At 50.5% G+C, this 21730-nt stretch overlaps 1 protein-coding gene across 4 annotated transcripts in view; it reads left to right on the forward strand.

Moving 5' to 3' along the window:
* Window positions 1-21730, forward strand: part of ITSN1 (intersectin 1) — a 105374-nt gene that overhangs the window by 18255 nt on the left and 65389 nt on the right. For 3 of the 4 annotated variants that reach the window (XM_063393304.1, XM_063393305.1, XM_063393307.1), the window contains exons 2-7: window positions 8832-8891; window positions 10063-10155; window positions 10786-10849; window positions 17593-17753; window positions 19181-19357; window positions 19923-20016. In XM_063393304.1, the coding sequence (XP_063249374.1) occupies window positions 8864-8891; window positions 10063-10155; window positions 10786-10849; window positions 17593-17753; window positions 19181-19357; window positions 19923-20016 (617 nt within the window). In that variant the 5' untranslated portion in view covers window positions 8832-8863. The remainder of the gene's footprint in view (window positions 1-8831; window positions 8892-10062; window positions 10156-10785; window positions 10850-17592; window positions 17754-19180; window positions 19358-19922; window positions 20017-21730) is intronic. The other variant, XM_063393306.1, reaches the window with a different exon arrangement.

Genomic DNA, 21730 nt, shown 5'->3' on the forward strand with positions numbered 1-21730 from the left:
CCCATGCAGTGAAGCCCTTTTTGCTTCATTTCCCTGGAGTGTGCTTAAGGATATTTTAAATAGGAGACAGGAGCTCTGGCAGTGGAACATCACCATGTTTAATTCCTCATTTAGGCTTTATGCAGCCTCTGCATGCTTGACAGTGTGAGAGATTCCTGCCCCTCCCTATGAGCTGCTGCCTGCTCAGCCCCCTTTGCAGAGTAAGGACGTCCCTTGATTTTACAAATGCCCAAGGGCCTGTCCTGTCCCAGCCCAGGAAGTTTCCCTGTCTGTTCCTCCAGCATTTACATCTCTCCCTGTAAAGCTGCTGTTTCTTGTCTGCTGGACACTTTCTCTTCCTGGCCACCTGTGGTCAGCTGCTGTTGGAGCAGTGTGACCAGAAGGAAGGTGAATGACAGAAAGCCTGGTCTAGATGCCACAACTGAAGTCTGTTTGTGCATCTGAAGAGCTCCTCGTGTCCTGCAGAAGTTGAGAAGACAGAGCTGGGAAGAAACACAGAGCAAAATGTCCTTGGGTGGGAGATAGGAGCTGCCTTGGGCAGTGGTGATGTGGGCTGACACAGCTACTGAGATGCTGATAAGGCTTGGTAGACGCTGAATAATTCTCCTGTTAAATGACTGGATTGAAAATCTGCTTCCCAGTCTGCACCAGCAGAGCCCTGCACTTATGTAACTGGGAGAGCTGAGGAGAGCAGCTGCTGGCTGGGGACAGAGTGACCTCCACGAGCCCTTCAGAGGGCAGAGCCTTTGCTTTCCTCACCAGCTGGGGCCTCTCCCTGCCCTGCCAGGCCTTTTATCTGCTGGGTTTGCCTCGGAGGAGGGGAAGGGGAATGGATGTGCACATCCTGAACTCCCTGACTCAACACTTGTGCTGACTCGGTGCTTTTTCTTCCTGCTACCCTTCCCCCAGCAGAGCTGTTCCGTAGTGGCAGGGATGGAGAAGGTGAAGTGAAACAACTCAAGAATAGCCGATTTCCTTTTTTTTCATTGTCCCCATTTCAAAGGATCAGCTCTAAACTTGAGACAAACACGTGGGTTTTCACAGCACTGCTATATGGGATTAGGTCAGGCCTACAAGTTGTTAAATCTTGGGCTGGAAGGCACCACTGCTGTCCAAGCCAGACTTGACAGCTCTGACCTATTCCTTTGGCTGCCCTAATTCCTTTAAAAACATTGAGCTGGATTGAAACATGGGAGTTCCTGCAGAGCTGTGTCATGGGCATCTGTAGGAAAGGGAGGGAAGAAGTTCATCAGCCACTTTCAGGAATATTTCCATGATCTTCTTGCCTTGCATGTGCTGCAGCAGCGTCCCCCTCCCTACAGGAGGTGGCCTGAGAGGGTGGAATAGCAGTGAGAGTTGATGCAGGAATAAGGAAAGGGCTAATCTGCAAAAAGCCACACAGTTATTTATTCTCTAACCCATCTGGGCTGGTTCTTGCGGAGGCAGTAACAGGAGGAACAAGGTTCTTTGTGGTGAGGACTGGAAAGATCAGAAATGTGGTAGGGGGCAAATGCCCACAGGAGTGATCCAGGGCTGCACGGTGCTTTCAAAGCAGCCGTGCTCTGCTCTCTGAGAGCTGGAGTTAGAGAGTTGAGGGTGGCCAGGTGAAAGGTGTGATGTGGCTGCCAGATTCCTCTTAGAATGCTCCCATAAAATGAGGATAAAACTGGCACTGAGGGCTTACAGAGCACTCAGACTCAGCCAAGGCTGGACTCCATGCTTTGGCCACTCTTCTCCTTTGTTCCAAGAGTCTCTCCCGAGTGCCAGTGCTTATTGATCCCAGAGCTATGGACACGGCTGGATGAGCAGCTTGGAAATGAAGCACGACTGTCTGCAGTTTGTGGGAGGGAAATAGCAGAACCCACCTGCTTTACCTGCTTCTCTTGGTATTCAGGGAGTCACCTGATGAGTGAGGCTGGGAGGGACCACCGTAGGTCACTGGTGCCACCTCCCTGCTCCAGCAGGGCCATCCCAGAGCTCAGGGCACAGGGCTGTGTCAGAGGGCTCTGGAATATCCCCAGGGAGGAGAGCCCAGCCCCTCTCTGCTCCCTGCCCAGGGCAGAAGCTGCGCCCCTGTGCAGGGAAATTGCTGGGCTCAGCCCTGCCCGTGGCTCTGGGGCCATTGCTGGGCCTGGAGCAGAGCCTGGGGCTGCTCTGCCCTCCCTGCACACAGGGACAGACACAGGGACCCCCAGGGCTGAGGCCCCTCTCCCTGGGGCTCCTCTCCAGGCTGAGCAGCCCCAGCTCCCTCAGCCTCTCCTGGGCACGGAGATGCTCCAGGCCTCTCCTCAGCTCTGCTGGATCTTCCCTGGGAGCTCCAGGTCTGTGAGACAGAGGCTTGGAGACCCAAGGGCACAGAGCACTCCCATCCAGCAGGAGTATCCTGCATTGCCTTGTCCTGCTTTCCAGATGATTCTTGAAGTTCATGTCAGGCTGCCCTGTCAGTTCATGTTGTAGATGTGCAAGTATTCACAACTTCCTAATTGTTGTCTTTAAGATTTTTGGGTTCAGTATTTGTTTTGAAGGAGGAGGAGTCAGAAGTCACCCACTGCCATTGTGTTAATGAGGGTTTTTAACACACTGCCCCACACAAAATAAACGAGCAAACAGCTCACTGCTTCACCTGTGTGAGCAAAGGCAGTTGAAAAAAATAAACAATTGCAGCACTAAGAAACTTTTGAAAATCCTGTATTACAGGGTCTGGTGGTTCTGAATGAAGCCAACAGCTATTAAACTCAAAATAAAACAAGATAGTTATTTTATTACTTATTAAGGGGTTTAGAAACAGTTGAGTGCGCTGACTTTTCATTGGGTTAAATCTTTTCAAATAAAAGTCAGTCACCTCTTGAAAAGGGTGCTGTAATCCAGTCACAGCTCAGTTGGGACTGGAATTACTGGGGGCATGCTGTCAGGATTGAAACAAGCCCATGTGTGAGAATCCCAGGATCCCAGGGGCTGGAAAAGCCCTCCCAGGCCAGGCAGTGCCAGCTGTGCCCCAGGCCCACCTTGTCCCCAGCCCAGAGCACTCAGGGCCACCTCCAGCCCTTGCTGGGACACCTGCAGGGATGGGCACTCCAAAGCTCCCTGGGCAGCCCCTGCCAAGGCCTGAGCTCCCTTTCCATGGGCAAATTCCTGCTGCTGCCCAAGCTCAGCCTCCCCTGGCCCAGCCTGAGGCCGTTCCCTCTCCTCCTGTCCCTGTTCCCCCCTGGCTGTCCCCTCCTGTCAGGCAGGTGATCTTTAAGGTCCCTCCCAACCCATTCCGTGATTCTGGAATACAGAAGTGGCTTCTCAGCAGTTTGATCCTTGCCACAGGTGTTGAAAACTCTCTGCAGTGGGAGGTGCTGTGTTAATCTCTTCTGGGTGCTTGGCACAAAACAGAAGTGGCAGGACTTGACATTTGTGAGGGTTTTTACTTTCCCAGCCATTCCTGTAAGGAGCAGAAACCCTGGGAAGTTTTACAAAGTAGTGACTGAGTTAAAATCTGATCTCCAAAGAGCAAGGATCAGAATTCCCTGAATGTCTCAAAATGCTTTTGTTTTCCAACGTTGATCCAAAATTACCAGGCTTTGCTAACACTCTGAGTTCCTTGACTGATGCTGGTCTAGAGCTTTCCCATGGAACATCTGCAGACTCCAAACCCTGCTGTCAGCCTGGGACACTCGGCTGTGATGTCCTGCTTGGGGGATTTTCTTGGCATTTGGAATTCTTGGGGGATGTGGGGACTTTATCTGGTTGGGTTTGTCTCTTTTTTTTTTTTTTCCTGTAGGAAGAGAAAGGTGACTGATAAGTGGCCTCAGGAATTAATTTTGGCATTCAGATCAAGAATTATCTCGTGAGGAATTGTTTAGGAATTGCATTTTAGGGAAAACAAAAATAGGATATTTTTGTGTGAAACGTGTCTTTGTAAAAACACACAGGACTGAAATAGCTCAATTATTCTTGATTTATACCTCCTGTGGCTTTATTGCAGTTTTCTCTGTAAACATGGCCTCAGCAGAGCACTGATAGCTTTAAATAGAAACTAATAAAGTCCTGAGCCATGTTTTTTAAGTCCATATATAATACACTGTGAAAAGAATTTTCATACGTGTCTGACTCCTGTGAATAAATATTTTTACTGGAGTTATTTTCAACCTACTCATTTTTTCTAGGTAAAAGCTTTAAACATCAGTACTTAAATTTAGATATGATCTGGGATTTTATATATACAGAGTTGGTCTCTGTATGATTCAATTTTACCTTTATATGAACAACTTCCAGGGTTATAAATATTTTATATACATACAAACACTGTTTGTGTATGACATTATTGGTTTATGAGAAGCAGTAATTTGGAGTGAGGATCAAGAATTGAAGTATTTCTGAGCTTAGCTGACAGCAGTGTAAGGTGGAAGAGAGAGCCCTGGCAGCTGAGCTCGCTCCCTCACTCCGAGCTGGGATAAGCAAATGGTTCTCATTAGTGTGTCTAAAGATAATTGTGTAGCTGATGGAAATTCCAGGTGTGCCTAATGCAAACCTGGTGCTGTTGGAATGCCTCGTTCCCGGTGTGTGTTGCACATCTCATCATCCCCAGGCCATGGGGAAAGGCTCCTTGTGCTCTGAGCTCCGGGGGAAGCCGTGCAGGGGGAGGCTGTGCAGTTTTCTCCAGTGGGAGGTGTCCCTGCCATGCCAAGAGGTGGCACTGGATGGGCTTTAAGGATCCTCCCAGCCCAAACCATTCCGTGATTCTGTGATTTCACTCCCAGACTTCTGGGCTTTCCCCTTTCCAGGTGGCACAGAGAGCCCCAGAACCCTGGAGATGTTCAGTGGAACAACTCCCACAACCAGGGGCCGTTCTGCCTGCCCACAACAGCACAGGCCAATAACCCTGAGCAGGGGGAAACCACAGAGGGCAGCTGTGCAATGGTCCTGGGGGCATTTCAGTTATTGATCTCCTGGAATGTCATCCATGTGTCACTGCTCTCCCTGACCCCGGAGCACCAACACGCTCCAGTGCCCCACAGACCTGACAGGAGGAGAGGGAACGGCCTCAGGCTGGGCCAGGGGAGGCTCAGCTTGGGCAGCAGCAGGAATTTGCCCATGGAAAGGGAGCTCAGGCCTTGGCAGGGGCTGCCCAGGGAGCTTTGGAGTGCCCATCCCTGCAGGTGTCCCAGCAAGGGCTGGAGGTGGCCCTGAGTGCTCTGGGCTGGGGACAAGGTGGGCCTGGGGCACAGCTGGCACTGCCTGGGCTGGGAGGGCTTTGCCAGCCCCAGGGATGCTCTGGCCTTGGTGGGCAGAGGGCCTGTGGGATGGCTGCTGTTGGCGCCACACTGGGAATTGGAAGGCTGGAATGTTTGCCTCTCCTGGGGGGTTGGGAAGTTCAGAACTCGTGACTGATCCCAGTGTTCAGTGGTTCCCTGTGGACAAGATGTGCATCTCTGGTGTTTAGGGATGAAGGGATTTATGTTGGAAGGAGATGTTTAATGTTGGATTGGTTTGGCAAATCCCAGTGCAGCGATGGCCTAAGCTCTTTTGTGACAGGCAAAGGCGAGTAGCTCCAAGTTCCTTGTGCTCTCTGAAAGAAGAATAAAGTATCTGTTGCATCTTGTGACTCTTGTGCAGGACACACCCTTTGGGGTGCTGTTGGTCACGTTTCCTTACTGGCACGGCTTTGCTGCTGTGGGAGTTCTGGGCTGCTTCCCAAGGAGCTGTGTGCGAGCGACTGACGGTGCACTTGTGGTTCCCCTCCTCGTCTCCCCTTCTTCCTGTTTGAATCACTCCTGAACTCACTGCTCAACGTCAACTGAATTTATCACAGTTCAGAAAATTGCTGAGATACCCAAGTTTATACAAAGAGCAGTAGGTGGAGTGAAATCACAGCTTTCCTGAAAGGAAGGGATGGCGCAGAGCTCAGCTTATCCAGCCTGGATTTCTGGCAGCTCTCTGGGCTTTGGGTTCCTTCACGATTTTTGTTTTGTCCCACTGTGGGTTCTTTCTTGGGGATGCTGGGAGAGACGAGCAAGGCAGAGAAGTGGAGTCAGAGGTGCTGTGCAACTGGTAGAAACTGGAGAATGTGGAAAGCACGTCTGAAGCACTCGTTACTATTCCAAAATAAGGCTGGAAATTGAGATGTCAGTTCTGGGCCCTCTCTGCAACAGAGACCTGGAGGGGCTGGAGCATGTCCAGGGCAGGGCAGGGAGCTGGGAAGGGGCTGGAGAATTCCTGAGGGAGCTGGGAAGGGTCTGGAGAATTCCTGAGGGAGCTGGGAAGGGGCTGAGGCTGGAGAAAAGGAGGCTCAGGGGGGACCTTGTGGCTCTGCACAAGTCCCTGACAGGAGGGGACAGCCGGGGGGGTCGGGCTGTGCTCCAGGAACAGGGACAGGAGGAGAGGGAACGGCCTCAGGCTGGGCCAGGGGAGGCTCAGCTTGGGCAGCAGCAGGAATTTGCCCATGGAAAGGGAGCTCAGGCCTTGGCAGGGGCTGCCCAGGGAGCTTTGGAGTGCCCATCCCTGCAGGTGTCCCAGCAAGGGCTGGAGGTGGCCCTGAGTGCTCTGGGCTGGGGACAAGGTGGGCCTGGGGCACAGCTGGCACTGCCTGGGCTGGGAGGGCTTTGCCAGCCCCAGGGATCCTGTGCTGGTGTTTTTGCTTTACAATACTTTACATATATATGATATTTTACAATGTAACAACAGTGCCAGGTGTTTTTGGGTATAAATAATACCTGTTCTCCATCCCTGGGCACTTCAACTCCAAAAACAGAATCTCAGAGCAGCTTGGGTGAGGATGGACCTCAAAATACAATGTGGTCCAACCTTTGGGAGAGAGAATCAAGGCCCCTGGTGTCCCCTCAGTCATGCACAATGGAACCCGTGGTTATGGACCTTGGGTGATCCATCAGCAACAAACACCAAACTCCAGCATGTTCCAGTAGGGGAGAGATTTGTCTTTCCCTCCATTTGCTTCCCTGTGTGTCTGCAGTCAGCTTTGGTTTGGGTTTTTACTCTCACAGTTAGACACAGTTCTCTGCTCCTGCTCTCCATTCTCCATCGGTATTTCATCTGGCTTTGGTGGGGTTTTTTTCTCCCCTGGAAGTTCTCCAGAATAGTTTCTGCTTTCCTTGGCATCCAGCACGGGGCTGGTGTCCAGAGTTCCTGCTCGCTCTCCTCCTCCTCCTGTGTTCAAGGTGAAGGGAGTCAATTCCTTTGGAGTGCTGGCAGTCTGTGGAGGAGCCTCTTGCCCGAAGGGCTGAGCTCTGTGAATGCTCTGCTGCTTCCCCTTGTGCTGAAAAGGAGCAGAGAATATGGGAACTGCCCAGGCAGTGATGGGGGGATTTCAGGGACTTCTGCTTTTGGGTTTTCCTGCTTTTTCTCTCTCTCTTTTTAATTTTTGTTTTGTTTTAGTTTTCTTTTTGTTTCTTTGGGGTTGGTTTTTTTTTGTTTTTACTTCATCCTCCTTTTTTCCTCATCCTTTCCCCGCACTTCTTTTTTCCTTTTCTTTTTTTTCCTTTTATTCTTTCTTCGGGGTTTCCTTGCAGTCATAAAACCCAGCAGCATCGCTGAGTTCTTTCCCACAGCATAAGAAAACAGGCAAAGATAAAAGTGCTGCTCTTTCAGCACTTCAGGAATGCTTTTGGGAGAGCCCCACACCTCAGGGAGCTCGTTCTGAGCACTTGGATCTCTGCAGCTGGAATTTGAAAGTTTTGGGGTAACCCTTGGTGTGCATGGAGCAGCATCAGCTGCCGGCCCTGGCCTTGGGCACGAGGCTTTGGAATCACGTGCTTGGCCAAATTGTGGGGAAAAAGAGTCAGGATTGTGTCCATCATTCCCTGAATTCCAACTGCTGGGGAGCCTGGCTGGCAAAAGGGCCAGAGGTTTGTGCAGGGACATCTGGGGAGGGGATACAGAGGAGGTTCCCAAGTGGGAAGCCAGTAGAGAATGTGGGAAGTGTGGAAGGGGGATGGGGAGGGGAGCAAACAGGAATTCAGACAAAAGGAAATTGTCGGTGCAAGTGAATGCCTTTTCTTAGGGATATTGATAAATTTCTGCTGCCGTTCAAGCAGCCTAAATGATTCTCCTGGTTCTGTTCCCCTTTGCCTTTCTGCTGTTGCCTGGAAGACACGAGTGGAATCTGGCAGGACAAGGGGCCCTTGCTCATTGTTGTGCGGCCCCGGTGCTGGGCATTGTCCCTGGGCTCAGGCAGTTCATGTCAGCCTTTGTGTGCAGCAAGAAAAATGTTTTTCCTTTGCTGTGTCCAGATTCAGTTTGGAGCCTGTGTGGTTGCTTTGTTTGCAGAGCCAGTGGTGCTCTCCTGGAGGCTCCAGCACCTTCGGCCCTGGGAGCTCCTCAGATCTGGGCTGGGGACAAAGCAGCCTGGACAGGGAGTTAAATCTTTATCATGTACATGGTTTAAAACAAAGGGACCCTGAGCAAGGCAGGGCATTTTCTGTCAGGAATAAAAACCTGATTGCCCCTCTTGGGTTTCTGCAGTTGGGAATGGAGCCAGTTTCCCTCCTGAGCAGGAGCAGGGGTTGTGACACCCAGGAAAGTCATGGGGCCTGGAGCAGCATCCCTGGGATGTGACTGAGCCCTGCCCTCACTCCATCTCTGCTGTTTATAAATAAAGGCTGGTGTTGAGGCCGTTCTTAAAGCAGAGCTGAAAGGGACCTGTTTGCAGATGCACAGAGGAGTGCAAAAGTGAAACACTGAGTTTTGTGAGTCCCAGTTGGTGTGGGAAGTGTTGATACAATCCTCCTTCTTCACTGCCTTTTTTTTTCCCCTGTAGTAATTAAACATACATGAAATATATGGAAAATGGAAGATACTCTGTTGAATAGCTATTTTTTTTTCTTTTCCAGGCATCTATTAACAAGCTAAAAGTGACAGAACCATGGCTCAGTTTCCAACACCTTTTGGGGGTAAGTGGTTTCTGCTGTGTTCTGAACTGTTCCTGTGTGCAAAAACTGGGCATAAACTCATTCCTTCCCAAGAGTTTTCTCTAGAGAAGTGTTTGTGCAGAGTGCATCTGTCTGAGCTGAGTTCCTCTGCTTTGTGGTGGCTTTGCAGGCACCTCCAGGCCAGAGCACAGAGCTCTGTGTGCTGCATGGATCCCTCCCAGCCCACACTGTCCCTGCAGGGCACACCCAGGGCACTCAGGCAGAGGGCACCACCTCACTCTGCTCCCCTTGGACTGGAGAAGTGCACCTGCTTTTTCCTTTCAGGATTCCTGGACTTGCTAAGTGCTCAAAGGTCCAGCAGATGCCTTTGGGTGGTGTCACTTCCAGTGTTTTCCTTCTTGTCCCATCACCCACACTTAGGTTAGAGCAAAATTAACACATTCTTTAGCTTTTCCTTTGCAACAGGGGAAGTTGCAGCATCTGGAAATGCTGTGAAAAAATCCAGGATGGGCCCTGGCAGTGCAGTAGGGACAGAAATCACAGAATCCCAGACAGGTTTGGGTTGGATTGGGATGCTCATCCCATCCCACCCCACCCCTGCCACAGCAAGAACACCTCCCACTGTCCCAGGCTGCTCCAGCCCCAGTGTCCAGCCTGGCCTTGGGCACTGCCAGGGATGCAGGGGCAGCCACAGCTGCTCTGGGCACCCTGTGCCAGGGCCTGCCCACCCTGCCAGGGAACAATTCCTTCTGTATAACCCAAAATCTCACCCAGATTTCCCCTCTTTGAGTCTGAACCCATCCCTGCTTGTCCTGTCACTCAGTTCCTGATGAACAGTCCCTCAGGTCCTGGGAATCCATTTGGGAGTTGAGCTTTGCAGCTGATCTGCAGGAGGATTAGAAAGAGGAATATCAGTGCTGAGACACAGAAACTGCTCTGGTTGCACTTAAAGGTTACATCTGTTGAGGGTTTTCTCTGGGCAGGGTCAGATGGGGTTTTGGGGAGGCAGAGGTGCCTTTGCAGGTAAAGGAACTGTAATTCCAGCTGTGGGTGCTCTGAGGGGTAAATGACCTCCCACCTTTTGTTGTTTGCAGAGGCCCAGAGTGCTGTGAGATAATTACACTCTGAAATAAAGGAGGGGTTTTTTTAGGTGATGTTTCTTCATGTCATTTCTCCATTTCTTCTCAACTAGGCAACCTGGATATCTGGGCTATTACTGTGGAGGAGAGAGCGAAACATGATCAACAGTTCCATAGTCTGAAACCAACTGCTGGATTTATCACTGGTAAACAAACAATTTCCACTTCTGATTTAGTTCAGTTAAATCTTAACTAGTGAGCCTAAATGTGTACAGAGCTGCCTGGGAGACACATGGGCAGAATAATAAGAAAATCTGAACAGGTATTTCCTATTTTATATCCCATTGTTGAAATGTCTTGCCGCATGAGCCCCAGCTTTTCTGGTTTTTTCTGATGTTTTCTCTTCCCCATCCTGCTGTGGAAGGGAAGGAGAGTGACTGGGTTCTTTGCCTGTGCCTGGGCTCAGTCACCACACTAATATTGTGATGAATAAAAGGTCTGATTTAATAAAAGTGTGTCGATTTAGCTGAAATCAGGTTTAGAAATTCAATTTGTACAGCACTGACATCAGCATGGTTGACCTCTTGGAATGATCTAAATGCAAAACTGATTGAAGCAGCGGGAAGCAAAGCTCCAAATCAAGAAATTGCACTGATCCTAATAAATTTTCATCCAACTTTGGTCTCAAAGACTCTATTTTATTGCATTGAATTTTCTTAGTGTTTTGTAAATTATCATCAGTCAGGGAATGGGTTAGGCCTCTTGCAGGTGTTTTTGCCTCCTGATTCCCCATTCCCTCTACCAGGAGCTGAAACCAAGTCCTGTTTCTTTTACAGGTGATCAAGCCAGGAACTTTTTTTTCCAATCTGGGTTACCTCAGCCAGTGCTAGCACAGATATGGTGAGTGTGGGGTGGGCACGGGGCTGTTCGTGGGCACTGTGGGGTGGGGCTGGGCTCTCCTGGGCTTCTCAGGGCTGGGGCCAGCCCTGCTCAGGTTTGGGGGATCTGCAGAGAGCCCTGCTCAGGAGGTCTGTGGGGATCTGCAGGGAGCCCTGCTCAGGTTTGTGGGGATCTGCAGAGAGCCCTGCTCAGGTTTGGGGGATCTGCAGAGAGCCCTGCTCAGGTTTGGGGGATCTGCAGGGAGCCCTGCTCAGGTTTGTGGGGATCTGCAGGGAGCCCTGCTCAGGTTTGTGGAGATCTGCAGGGAGCCCTGCTCAGGTTTGTGGGGATCTGCAGGGAGCCCTGCTCAGGTTTGTGGGGATCTGCAGGGAGCCCTGCTCAGGTCTGTGGGGATCTGCAGGACCAGCCCTGCTCAGGAGGTTTGTGGGGATCTGCAGGGAGCCCTGCTCAGGAGGTCTGTGGGGATCTGCAGGACCAGCCCTGCTCAGGAGGTTTGTGGGGATCTGCAGGACCAGCCCTGCTCAGGTTTGTGGGGATCTGCAGGGAGCCCTGCTCAGGTTTGTGGGGATCTGCAGGGAGCCCTGCTCAGGAGGTCTGTGGGGATCTGCAGGGAGCCCTGCTCAGGTCTGGGGGATCTGCAGGGAGCCCTGCTCAGGTCTGGGGGATCTGCAGGGAGCCCTGCTCGGGGTGTCTGTAGGGGATCTGCAGCCAGGGCTCCCTCAGCAGTGCCAGGCTGTGGCTGTGCCCAGGACAGGGGGCTCTGCAGGGGGATTGGGGCAGGCTGACCCCTGCCTGGGGTCACTGGGGTGAGGATCACCAGGGGTGGGTGCTGGGTCCTGCCCTGGATTCCCCACAACCCCCAGGAACGCTCCAGCTGTGGGGCAGAGGGGCTGGGGAGCTGGGAAGGGCCCCAGGGGTGCTGGTGGCAGTGGGTGACACCAGCCCAGGGTGCCCAGGTGTCCCCAGGGGGGCAGGGCCGGTGGCCCTGGGCTGGCCCAGCAAATGGCTTTTGGATGTTGGCAGTCTCAAACCCTCCTTTCAAACTGCTAAACACTTTCAGCTCTGTTAAAACTGGGCTAGTACAATTGCTAAGCACAGTAGTTAGTAAAAATCTGCTAATGGGAGAACCGAGGCAAGACTTTGAATATTTGTTACAAAAGTGAAGGTTGACATAGACTCTTCCATTGGAGTTGGAGTCAAAGCTTGGGACTGGAAATTTTTGTCACTCCTTGGTGAGTTCAGCCAGATCCAAATCTGCTGCCCATTACACAGCACAGCCATTCCTGCACTGCCAGATATTCCTGCAGGAATGAAGGTGCTTCTGCTCCAGATTCTGTGACCCTGCCACACCTGAACCTGTGTGTGGAGTGCCAGGACACAGGGAGTGTTTACCCACAGGGCAGGGCTGGATGGGATATTGGGAATCAGGAATTGTTCCCTGTGAGGGTGGGGAGGGGCTGGGATGGAATTCCCAGATTCCCTGGATCCCTGGCAGTGCCCAAGGCCAGGTTGGACACTGGGGCTGGAGCAGCCTGGGACAGTGGGAGGTGTCCCTGCCATGGCACGGGTGGCACTGGGTGGGATTTGAGGTCCCTTCCAACCCAATCCATTCCATGAGTCCATGATTGTATGATTATTCATAGTTTGTATTAATAATGTTACTACCAACACAGATTTTGGTGCTAGACAGAGAGAATTTAAACTGATTTTCATTCTAGATTGGGTAAAAGCAGCAGAGGGATGGAGGACTTTGGAGAAATTTGTTCCCTTTTCCTCTGTGACCTCTTTGAGAAGGAGTTTATTGCCATTACAAAAACCTTTTGATGCAGTAAGGACAGTTAAATGCAGAATTTTTCTCTGACAAGAGAAAGAGGACAATTATTTCATTGCTTTGGAAATCTGCATGCCCAGATCTCATGGCTTTTAAATAAAGAGCTTATTTTCTTTTCTAATTATCTTCATCTTACAAATATCAAAGCTGGGTTATCTTATTTGCTGGAGCCTCAGTGAGTGTTCAAATGTCCCTTTGGAACTTCTCTTGCCTCTGAATTAAACAAGGAAAGAAGTTTTTTCTTAAACAAGACATCCTTTCTCCGAAAATCTTCCATAGGCATTGGCTTTAAATAGGTGTTAATAAAACCAAACAGTTGTAAATAGTCTGACTAAGGATCTCTTCCTCTCTGAATTATTCAGTTTTCCAGGCTCTTGAGAGGAAGGGAGTCATTCCATTCCCTCTGGAGTTGTCATAGAGACAAGACCTGCACATTTTTGTTAATGAAGCTGAACTAAAACTTATTCAAGCTGCCTTTCTAAATCATAAAGCAGCTCATGGACATTCCTTTCGCTCTGTCTCTCTTATTTTTTCAGTCATCTCTGAATTAAGAGAAGTAAAAATTTAAGAAAAAAAATCTTTATATAGATCCTTGAGTACTTTAGAGGGGGAATTCTGGAGTAATGAGCCCAAAAATCTGAGAGGGGGGATCTGCAGAAAAGTGCTCTTCCATCAGGATTTGCTCCTGGAATAGCTGGGTTGGGGATTTGTAGGTAGAATTGGGCTGTTAGTGAGAGAGAAGGGGAGGTACAGGGGTCCTCAAGGAAGGAAACAACTTGTAAAACTCTGGAATTAATTTTCTGATCTGAGAAATCCCAGGATGGTTTGGGTGGGAGGGAGCTCAGAGCCCACCCAGTGCCACCCCTGCCATGGCAGGGACACCTCCCACTGTCCCAGGCTGCTCCAGCCCCAGTGTCCAGCCTGGCCTTGGGCACTGCCAGGGATGCGGGGTCCATGGGGAAGTGTCTGGCTGGGTGTGTGTGTGCTGTTCTGGAAGTGTTTTCCTATTCTAGATCATTTCACTGCAGTTGATTGTAATAATGTGAGAAAAGCCTGGCCTGTGTTTCCTGAAGGATCCCTCAGGGCTGGGGGGACACAAGGAATAAATCTGATCAATCCCTCATTCCCCAGAATTCACAGTCCTTCCAAACAGCAGCTCCCTGGTGTGTATCAGCACTGGGAATTCCTGTGTCCCTTGTACTGCTCCTTCAAGGAGAGAAAAGTCTCTGGGACCTCAGTGAGCAAAGCAGTGGAGTATTATGGTCTGCCATGACAGCTTCTGTGCTGTTCTACCCTTCAGCAGCTCCAGACTCCTCCAGGCTGCTGAGCAATTAAGAAGCCTCTAATTGGGCTTTGAGCTGGGCCTGCAGTGGCTTGGGAGATAACTGTGCTTAAGCAGAATAATCTGCCTTTCTTTAGAGCCCTGAGGAATGGGGCCTCAAAGAGCATCTCCTGTGTGGCCTGGCCCCCTGGAACGAGGGGAGAGCTGAAATGATCCATGCCAGGTGTTCTGCACACATTTGGAGTTACTTATCTGGTCAGGACAGAGTCACTGGAGCCTTCCCTGTTCCTGACCTCTGCTTCCCTCCCCAATCTGTGTCCAGGGGTGGGCAAAGGGGGCAGTGCTGGGAGCTGTGGCTTTCCTGCCCACAGGGAGGCTGAGGGCAGAGCCCTGAGTGCTGCCCACTGCTCGTGGCTGAGCCTGGAACCCTCAGGGCCAGTGCAGCTAAACCAGTCCAGATGTGGGACCTGCAGGGGAGCCTTGGTTTAACACGGTGCTGGTGTCATGGATAGATGGTTTGTGTGCTAATTGCAGCATGTTTGATGGGAAAACTGCCCCTGTTCAGGCTTTGCACCTCATAAATGCAAAAGTCATCAAGCTGGCTTTTCATTCTGCAGAAGAGATGAGACAGGAGGAGGAAAAGATCCATGGGGAAGGATTTGTCAGTACCTGAGCCCTTGGGTGCTGCTGAGCCCACTGCAGCTCTTATCATTAGATACAAACACAGGCCTGGCCTACAGAATATAATAAATACTTAGTGTTTAATCCATTTACCCTGCACTGGTTCCGGCCAGACCACAAACAAAACAAATGCCAGGGCACCACATTGTCCCAATTTCATTAGGAGCAGAAATGAGTGGAATTAGGTGGTGTTTGCTGGCAGGCCCTCCCTGCATTTCAGGTGCTGCTTATTCCAGAGCAGCACAGTAAAATCCAGCAGCCTGACACCAACTTCTGCAACTAGAAATGAAAATGTGCCCTATTTTTGCAGGAAGAGTTTGCCAGACAAAAGCTGCTTTTTCTAAGCACACTGTAAAGCTGGAGAAATTCTGGGAGGTGCAGGGAACTCTCTGCACTGATATTTGTGCTGGTAATTTCAATAATAAAGCTGTTGGTGGAGAGTAAAGGAGTTCACAGGAGGTCAGATGTTGAGTGAAAAGCTACAGCTGCTGATGTGAATTGGAGTTCAATGAGAGCAATGACACTGGTGCACATCAGAGTTTCTGATTGCTGGGCAATGAATGTTTTCCCATGTAGGATGCAAAGATTTGCCGTGTCCCAGCAGGAAATGGTGCCTGGAGAGTCGAGGTTCCTACAGGGTGATCTTTACTCTTCCTGCATTTTCCTGGCCAGGGATGGAACCCACTGAGGGTCTGTCTGTGCTTGTTAATATAAAGAGTTATGTCTTATAAATCAAAGTGTTTGCAGGTGTAGAAGCCACTGGTAAGACTATTATGGGACAGGCTGGGAGAGCTGGGGGGGCTCACCTGGAGAGGAGAAGCTCCAGGGAGAGCTCAGAGCCCCTGCCAGGGCCTGAAGGGGCTCCAGGAGAGCTGCAGACGGACTGGGGACAAGGGCTGCAGGGACAGGAGCCAGGGAATGGCTCCCAGTGCCAGAGGGCAGGGCTGGATGGGCTCTTGGGAATCAGGAATTGTTCCCTGGCAGGGTGGGCAGGCCCTGGCACAGGGTGCCCAGAGCAGCTGTGGCTGCCCCTGCATCCCTGGCAGTGCCCAAGGCCAGGCTGGACACTGGGGCTGGAGCAGCCTGGGACAGTGGGAGGTGTCCCTGCCATGGCAGGGGTGGGAATGAAAGGAGCTCTGAGGTTTCTCCCAGCCCAGCCCAGTTTGGGACTCTGGGGTTCAGCATCTTTCAGGTACAGGGGCAGCACATGCTTTTCAGGGATATCAGCATCTAACTCTCCATGTCCTCTTCAGACTTTCTTTAAATGCTGCTCCTGGATTTTAATTTCTATTTCTGTTATGCAGCCCCATGACATCAGAACTGGTGGGTTAAGGCAGCTACACCACTGAAAATCCTCTTTTAGGAGTACTGAGAGGTTTGGAGTGTCAGTGATGCTGCTGGGGATCTAAACCTGTGCTGGTCTCTGCTGGGATCTGCCTCTCCATGGGGGTTTTCAAGTTTTGGGGTTTTTTTTAGGAGTGGGAATATTTCCGTTTTGCCACTGCTTTTACCTGGCTGTCTCCTTGTGTATCAGTTATAAACAGCTGTCATTCACTGTAGTTTTGGGATAACTTTCCACCTAATTGCACAAAACCTCTCCTTGAGAGGGATTTGATCAGGAATGATGCTCTGGTTCAACCACACTGCCCATGGCCACACCCACGACACAGAAATAAATGCATGAACTTCAAAATCTGTATTATTCCAGTGCTGAAATCTGTACTTAACTCTTCAAACAAATGCAAAGAAATAAGCATGGTGTTTAAAAGTAAGTTTACAGCTAGGTCTGTTACTGGTGTGCATTTACTCAGTGGTTTTTTGGTGTGCAGTGGCAGGAACTGACACTCTTCTTCCTGGTTCTCTTCCCCCAAGCTCCCACCCCTCTTCCCTGCTGAGCTGGGTTTCTTAACTAGCTAGGGAAGGAACAAAAAGCAGACTGTTTAAGTCAGACTCCTTTCCCTGAAAGCCTATTCAAGGCCTAGGCTCAATGTTTCATCTTGAGTGCTATTGTTTAATTGAAAACACATTTGCACACTCGCAGATGGAGCAGTGCTGAGGGGAGTCACAGATTTAAAGAATGTTTTATTTTAAGTAGAGCTAAAGCACAGATTTGCAGACTCAGTGATTTGCTTCTCTGTGCTGCTGTTTGAGGACCCTGTGCTTTCATTGGGGTGATTTTGCAAAGTTTTTGTACAGCTACATTTGCTCTGGATGCTTCATTGTAATTACTCCCAGAGTTGAAAAGCAACTTTAAAATTAGTTATTAATCACCCCAGGAAAGAAATGAAGGAGCTCTTAAGTTTAAATAGTGTCTTATTTTTAGCCTGGCGTAATTTTGGGTGGAAATTAGTGAGAATCCCAAATCCCTGAGGCTGGCAAAGCCCTCCCAGCCCAGGCAGTGCCAGCTGTGCCCCAGGCCCACCTTGTCCCCAGCCCAGAGCACTCGGGCCACCTCCAGCCCTTGCTGGGACACCTCCACAGATGGGCACTCCAAAGCTCCCTGGGCAGCCCCTGCCAAGGCCTGAGCTCCCTTTCCATGGGCAAATTCCTGCTGCTGCCCAAGCTGAGCCTCCCCTGGCCCAGCCTGAGGCCGTTCCCTCTCCTCCTGTCCCTGTTCCTGGAGCACAGCCCGACCCCCCCGGCTGTCCCCTCCTGTCAGGGACTTGTGCAGAGCCACAAGGTCCCCCTGAGCCTCCTTTTCTCCAGGCTCAGCCCCTTCCCAGCTCCCTCAGGAATTCTCCAGCCCCTTCCCAGCTCCCTCAGGAATTCTCCAGCCCCTTCCCAGCTCCCTCAGGAATTCTCCAGCCCCTTCCCAGCGCCCCCAGCCCCTCCTGGGGCTCCAGCCCCTTCTCCAGCCTGGAATATCCAAACCTGTGTGAGGCTGCTCCCGGGGCAGGCCCTGAAGCTGCTGTTTGCAGGATGTAACTGTGAAAACACTGTGTTTTGCAGGGCTCTAGCTGACATGAACAATGATGGGAGGATGGATCCCCTGGAGTTTTCCATAGCTATGAAACTCATCAAACTGAAGCTCCAGGGTTACCAGCTGCCCGCTGCGCTGCCGCCCGTCATGAAGCAGCCGCCCCTCGCCCTGCCCGGTGCCCCAGGATTTGGTAAGATCCCTCTTTTCCTCTCTTTTCCTCATTGTTACCTGGGACTGCAGCAATTCCCCTGTGCTTCTGCAGTTTCTCCAAGAAAATTGTAGGAAAAAGTGCTTCTAAAAGCACACGGACTCAAACCCGGGTGCTGCATGTGCACTGAGACAAATTGCACTGGGCTTTTAGCTGAGCTGAGCTCCTGTGTGCTTCAGGTTACACTGCTCCAAACCAAACATGGCTCAGGTAGCAGGGCTAGTGCCTTCCAAAGGGCTGCAGTTGTGGTTTAAACCATTGGCATTACTGAATCTCCAGCTTTGGCAAGATCTGTTCTGTTGTTCTTGAGTTTTTTTACAATTCCTGCACCATCTACTGTGATGAGCAGGGCTGCTCTGGTAGGAGTTGAGCAGCTGCTGGGGTGAAGTATTGCCAAAGGCACCATGATTTCTGGCAAAAGAGTAGAGAAGATGGGATGGGGAAAGGAAAAGAACTAAATAAAGCCAAACCTCTGACACCTGGGTCCTGTCGTGAGAGGTTCTTTCCCTTTCTGCTTTAGCCTTTGCTGTGCCTTGGGGTTATTGGTGCCTGGGAATCCTGGAATGGTTTGGAATGGAAGGGACCTTAACCCCACCCAGTGCCAGCCCTGCCATGGCAGGGACCCCTCCCACTGTCCCAGGCTGCTCCAGCCCCAGTGTCCAGCCTGGCCTTGGGCACTGCCAGGGATGCAGGGGCAGCCACAGCTGCTGTGGGCACCCTGTGCCAGGGCCTGCCCACCCTGCCAGGGAACAATTCCTGATTCCCAAGAGCCCATCTAAACGTCCTGGAGCAGTGCCTTTGATAAACTGCTTGCAGCAGTGTGGTTTGATCCACTGTAACCCCCCCAGGTTTTACAGTCAGAAATAAAATTCTTTGGAAGAAAACAGTGAAACTGGGCAGAACAAATACAGGGTTGAGTGAGAAAAGGCAAAATGAAATGAACCCCACAGCCCCCAGCCGGGTGGGTACAGGTCATTCCCTGCAGATTGATGTGAACTGTTTGCACATCCCTCGTTCTTCCCCTGGCACCGCTGGCCCCCTTAACCTCCCTGGTTCCCTGCAGCTGTGCTCCCCCCTCAGCCTCATTGCTGTGCCTCCCCAGAGCTTTGCCCTGTCCCATCCCAGGCTGGAGGAGGGAGTCCTGACCCTGCAGCTCTGTGGCAGCCTGGGGTTCACCCCTGCTGGGGCTGCCCCTCACTCCCTTCAGGACACACCATTCCCTTCTCAGCAGAGGCTGCTGGACAGCGTGGGGCAGTGCTGTGGGGCTGTCCCTGTGCCCCTGTCCCCTCCTGTCCCCTCCTGTCCCTGCTGTGCTGCCCTGGGCTGGGGGGCTGTCCCGGGGCTTGGGAGCTGCACTGGAGGTGCCTCGGGTGCGCGTCAGAACCAACCTGTGCTTTTCTCGCCCGTAGGTCTCGGGGGCATTGCCAACATGCCATCCCTCAGCACTGTGGCCCCGGTGCCCATGGCATCCATCCCCGTGGTGGGGATGTCCCCCCCGCTGGTGTCCTCTGTCCCCGCCGCCGTCCCTCCCCTGGCTAACGGAGCTCCTGCTGTCATCCAGCCCCTGCCTGCTTTCGCTCACCCCGGTACGCCGCTCTCACTCTCTGTCTCCTGCTCCTAACAGCTCCCCTGCATTTCCCTGGGACGCGTGGAGTTAGCCACTCCCAGTGATGCCTTTGGGGAAGGACTGTGCTTTGCTTTAGCCCACTTGGCACACTTGGAGAAGAGCTAAAAGAAGGAATGTGGACATGGCCTCCCGCAGGAGTCCCTCGTGGTGAGAAAATAAAACAGCGCTTGGAGAAATGAACTGGCCAGGAAACCGTTGCCTGGAAATTGGGCCTCTCCTGTCTCTTTATAGCTACTGCTGTTTGTTAGGGTGACTTTAATACTGAACTCCATATGGTTTCTAACGTGTACCAAAATATAATTTGGTATCAACAGGGTTTTCATAAAGCTGTGGAAGTAAAAAGATGCGAGGGAAGTGCCCGTGTGTTTCCCCCTGTCCTGCTGGACTCTCTGAGTCTCTCTTTATGTTGTTCCAAAGTTCCCATCAGACCCACAGTGCTTGCACTTGTGGGAGCTGAGTGAATGTGATGGGAATTGCCTGGTTCACTGTGAATTGCACTAAATCCCTGTTTTCTCTCTTGCCAGCCACTTTGCCAAAGAGTTCTTCCTTCAGCCGCTCCGGGCCGGGAGCTCAGCTCAACGCAAAGCTGCAGAAGGCACAATCCTTCGACGTGGCCAGGTGGGACTGGGGCAGGGAGGGCACCCAGGGGGGGTTGGAAACTCCTTCCTTTTCCCAAAGTGGTTGTCTGAAACAGTAGTTCTGGCAGAAATCAGTTCCTGCAGAGTACGCTTGAGCAGTCCATGGGGTGCTGTGGCTTTATAGGGAATGCTCTAGGAGCAGGGAATCATGGAAATGAAATAATTAACTGCTCACAGTGCTGACATTATCTTCACTTGATTTTCAGAACAGCATTTCCCTCTATAAACAAAACCTGCATCGTGCACAGACACTCCTGGTACTGTGAAAACAAGTCAAGTAATATATTATTTAAAATCAGCAACTCCAGGGTAATTGCTAAAAGCAAAACATTTAATAGGTCTCATATTTTAAATGCACTCCACATCACTGTTTCTTCTATATTGTTCAAGTTCTGTGTGAAAAATCACTTAAAGGGTTTTTAGATTATTGCAAGGCCTAGAAAAACATGTGGTTGGGCAAAAGTGGTTTTACTGTGGTTTAAAAAATGGATCTAACAAAGTGAAACTTCCTCAGAGGAGGTAAGAGAGGGATTTCCCAAGGTCTTTCTAAATCATCTCTCTCACAGATCTATAGCAGTGTTTTTTTGCAAGAAGAAAATGGCTTGGGACACAATTAAATGATCTGGTTTTATTTTCATTTCCTTCTGCTGGCTTATCTATTGCCCTGCTATTAGATAACCGACACTACTCAGTACTGGCAAATAATTAAAAGTCTTTCAAAACAATTATTTTCTCTCTGAAATCTGAACTGGCCAGAAACAGAATAGGGACGCTGTGATATAATTTATGAGTAACACAGAAGTTAAAATATGTGGAACCCCCAAATCCAGCAAAACTGAGGAAGAATTCCTATGGGTAAAAATTAAATATTTAGCCTTTTTTCTTACGTTCATTATTGAAGGGGCAGTTTTTGCTTTGTTCTCATGAAGGGGTATTACTAAAGCTCAAGAGACTGGAAATCAAAAATAGAAATACAGATACTGGTTTGTGTCTTGTCATGTGAGAATGGTTTATAAGGTCAAAAAAAGGACAAAGTTTCAATGTGCCTAAAGGCAGAAAAACTCTGCTCCTTGTTTTTCAGAATTAAGACTTCTCAGCCTTCAAGCCTGGGAAATTAGAGCTGCAAATCACCTCAGCCTGTTATGGGAATGAATTAAAACTGGGAAAATTACATTCCTCACTCAAGTTCCACTATAAGAAACTTTACATTCAAGTGTGGCTTTCCCCCACCTTTTTATCTACATTTCCAGTATATTTTACATCAGTTTTCCTTCATCAGCTCTATTTGGCTAAGAGAAACAGTAAAAGCCAGAGTAAAATGGGATGTTATTCTGCATTTCCTGTCACATGTTTAGGTAAAATCTTGTAGCTCCTCTGAACAATTTTGGTTCCTTCATTCTCTGCCAGTAAAGAAAAAAGCCAAACTCTTAGGAAAAAATCATCTTCCAACAGACTGAATTGTGGGAAATGTTTGCAGACAAGAGGTCAAACCTGTGGTGGTTTCAGGAATAGCAGGGAATATTGGATCATGGAATCATGGAATGGTTTGGATTGGAAGGGACCTTAAATCCCACCCAGTGCCACCCCTGCCATGGCAGGGACACCTCCCACTGTCCCAGGCTGCTCCAGCCCCAGTGTCCAGCCTGGCCTTGGGCACTGCCAGGGATGCAGGGGCAGCCACAGCTGCTCTGGGA

This window comes from Prinia subflava, chromosome 3 (assembly GCF_021018805.1).
Source record: "Prinia subflava isolate CZ2003 ecotype Zambia chromosome 3, Cam_Psub_1.2, whole genome shotgun sequence".
Taxonomy (NCBI): domain Eukaryota; kingdom Metazoa; phylum Chordata; class Aves; order Passeriformes; family Cisticolidae; genus Prinia; species Prinia subflava.